Source organism: Corapipo altera, unplaced genomic scaffold (assembly GCF_003945725.1).
Source record: "Corapipo altera isolate COAL_440 unplaced genomic scaffold, ASM394572v1 61290, whole genome shotgun sequence".
NCBI lineage: Eukaryota > Metazoa > Chordata > Aves > Passeriformes > Pipridae > Corapipo > Corapipo altera.
This window is the reverse complement of record NW_020887209.1, coordinates 1,175-4,569: the sequence shown is the minus strand read 5'-3', so window position 1 is coordinate 4,569 and position 3,395 is coordinate 1,175. Positions and strand designations below refer to the sequence as shown.

Here is a 3,395-nt window from a genome sequence, read left to right as displayed (position 1 = left end):
AATCCCACAGGCCCCTCCATCCCAAATCCCACAGGCCCCTCCATCCCGCATCCTGACGGGCACCCACAGCTCTGGCAGCGCAAAACCGCTCCTGAAAAACCCCACTGTCCACAGGATTCCTTCTTTCCCAGCCGCTGCTGGTTCGCTGCAGCTCCTCAGTAATTCAGATTTAATCGGGGTGGGGGCTCAGCCTCTCCCCCCTCCCTCCGTGCCCTCGAGCGGGACGCACATCCCGGTGGTCCCGAGTGCATCCCGGTGGTCCCGAGCTCCCGTGGGCTCCAGGTCAGGGCTTGGGGGGCAGGGGGGCCCCCTGCACCTCCTCCCCGTTGTGGGTGCCGTCGCAGTAGGGGGGGTTTTGGGTGCGTTTGCAGCCGCAGAGCCAGGCGGGCCCGTCCTCCTGGGGGGTGAAGCGCAGCGGGGACATCCCCGGGGCCGCCTTCGTGTGGGAGCCGTCACAGAAGGGCTGCGGACGGACGGGCAGGGGGTAAAGGGGGGGTCTGGGGGTGCCCGGCTGCTTCCCCGAGGGGTGTGTGAGACACTGGGGGGCCGCGACCCCCCCATCCCACTCACCCTCGGGAACTGGGGGGGCGGCGGGAGAAGCCGGGGAGGGAACAGCGCCTCGTGCCCCCTGAAAATTCCAATCCGGGACTGGGGGGAGGAAAGGGGGGTCCCTGTGGGGTTGGTCCTGCCCTGACCCCATCGGCATCCCCGCACATCGCAGGTGGAGGGAGCAGAGCCCCCGGACCCTCTCTGGAGTCCCTGGACCACCCCCAGCTGGCGGAGCCCCCCCGGAGTCCCCCATAGCCCGGAGCCCCCCGGACCTCCCCGGCCCCCCCCAAACCTCCCGGCTCACGGAGCCCGCCGTGATCCCGGAGCCCCCCAGACCCTCCGGAGCCCCCCATGACCCGGACCCTCCGGATTTCCCCGAGTCCCCTCCCCGAGCCCCCCCGGTCCCCCCTGCCCGACCTGGCGCTTGCTGTGCCCGCACGAGCACCACGCGTACTTCTTGCCCGCCCTCAGCTCCACCGGGAAGGGCTCCTTGGCGGCGACCGCGGGCTGCGGGGGGGTCGCGGAGCGGGAGGAGAAGGGGGCCCGTCCCCGGAGCGCTCTCAGCAGAGCCCCGAGCGTGGCCGAGCCGAGCCGGTGCATGGTGCCGGTCACCTCGCCGGGCTCACCGTACCCCGCTCCCGGTCACCTCCCCCGGCGGCTCCTCCTCCCGCGTCGCCGGAAGGTTCGGGCCGGGCGGGCTCGGCGGGAGCGCCGGGCTCGGTGCGGGAACGTTCCACCGGGAGCGGATCCGCGGCTGCTGCCGGTGATGGTCCCGGTGATGCTCCTGGTGAGGGTCCCGGTGATGGTGCCGGTGATGGTCCCGGTGATGGTGCCGGTGATGGTGCCGGTGATGGTGCCAGTGATGCTCCTGGTGAGGGTCCCGGTGATGGTCCCGGTGATGGTCCCGGTGATGGTGCCAGTGATGCTCCTGGTGAGGGTCCCGGTGATGGTCCCAGTGATGCTGCCGATGATGCTCCCGGTGCCCAATCCCGCTGTCCCTCCCGGTGCGCGGTCCCAGTACCCGATCCCGGCTCCTGTCCCGGTGCCCGATCCCGGCGCCAGTGTCTGATCTCACTCCCTGATCCCGGTGCCCCGATCCCGGTGCCAGTGTCTGATCCCACTCCCCGATCCCGGTGCCAGTGTCTGATCCCACTCTCTGATCCCAGTGCCCCGATCCTGGTTCCGCAGCTGACCCCGGTTCCCGATCCTGGTCCCGGTCACGATGCCCGATCCCACTGCGCGGTCCCAGTGCCCACTCCCGGTTCCCGCTCCCGGTGCCCGATCCTTTTACGCGGTGTCGGTGCCCAAACCCAGTCCCTGATCCCGATCCCGGTCCTGATCCCGGTCCCTTTCCCGGGCAAGAAGGATCAGGATCCCCGGCTCCCGAGCCCTCCTCGTGCCTCAGCTTCCCCCCACCTTGGCTTTGGTGCTTCCAGGGAACAAACCCTTGGGAGAGGGGAGGACTGGGGAGCTGCTGGATGCTCGTGAGGTCAGCGAGTGGTTTTGGGCCCTCAGTGTGGGTTATCCCTGTTTTTTTGGGGGGAAAACCTTTCCACCAACTGCTCCTCTCTTGCCCTGGTCTCCTCTCATTCCCAAAGTGAATCCCACTCCTGCATCCCAAGAGCATCCCTTGCTCCCGATGCTGCCACACATTCCCTGTGGAAAGCAGGACCCAACACCTTTCAGGGAATTCATCCCACAACCCCTATTCTCGTTTAAATTTGCCCCTTTCCGCATTAAAAAACTCTTTGATATTAATATTAATATTATTTATTATAATAAAGAACAGTCAAGCAGCGTGAAAAAAATATATCTTAGCTACATTACCTTAAATTGCCAAAAATATACACATTTTTCTCTTTTATTTAATTAAAAAAACCCCAAAACAAATCCAAAAAAAAGACACATGCAACATACTAAATGAGACATCAGCATCAAAACGGGTAAAGAAACGTACCCCAGTGCAACTGAAACACAGATAATCTTTAGCTTTTCTTTTTCCTTTCTCCTTCTCTCCCTCTTTTTTTTTTTTTTTTTTTCCACAGGGATACAACTGGTGACCTTCCAGCAGTGCCCCCCTTCTCCCCTCCCCTCTCCCCTCAATCTGCCAAAGGGACCTTTGGCTCTGGGACAGGTCGAGGTGACAATTCCCAGGGATTGGGAGCCTTTGGAAGGTGTTGGAGAGATGTGTGTAAGTGCTTTATGTCTCTAATCCCCCTCGTCTTCTCTGGCCTCATCCCACCTTGTCCCAGGAATCCCGGGAGATCCAGGGGGGGATCATATTCCAACTGCTGCCACCACCAAGCAGGGGGCCAGGGATGCTGCACAGCTCAGCCCTCCCTGATTTAACAGCGAGCCTGCCTAAAAAAAACCCCACCCAATTCCTTGATTTCCAACCTCTTCCAATGCCTGGGTTCCCAAATATTCTCCCAGGAGTGGTGCAGAGCCCCAGCCAGCACCTCTCAGCCTTCTCACTCAATAAGTGCCTCTCACTGACCCCCTGTGTGTCTCCTGCAGGGATTTGGGCAGCAAATCCCAAATTTAGGGGGATTCCAGCACGGATTCTGGGTGTTTTGGGAGATCAGTGCATTGTACCACAACTTGCTGCACAAGGGATTGATCCCAACAGCCTTCCCTCCTTCCCATCCCTCTCTCCCTGGTCCTGGCACGTTTCTGATTCCAGGGGGTGAAACGTGGTTGAATTTTGGAAGAATTTGACCAAGTCTGGGCACGACCTCAGGGCCTTGGGGTTTTATCTTGGGCTGGAGGTGACGGGCACCACGTGGGCAACAACATGGCAACGGGAATTTGGGATCTCTGAGTAACAAACAGTGAGAAATAAAATA

The 3,395-nt window shown here is 61.3% G+C and overlaps 1 protein-coding gene across 1 annotated transcript; it reads right to left on the bottom strand.

The window, feature by feature from the left end:
- Positions 1-116: 116 nt before the first annotated feature.
- On the bottom strand, positions 117-1,224 carry CISD3 (CDGSH iron sulfur domain 3). The gene is made up of 2 exons (XM_027632657.1): positions 967-1,224; positions 117-463 (listed from the first exon to the last, which is right to left on the bottom strand). Exons 1-2 carry the CDS (start codon positions 1,147-1,149, stop codon positions 284-286), a joined length of 363 nt encoding a protein of 120 aa, XP_027488458.1. The 5' UTR covers positions 1,150-1,224; the 3' UTR covers positions 117-283.
- Positions 1,225-3,395: the final 2,171 nt, after the last annotated feature.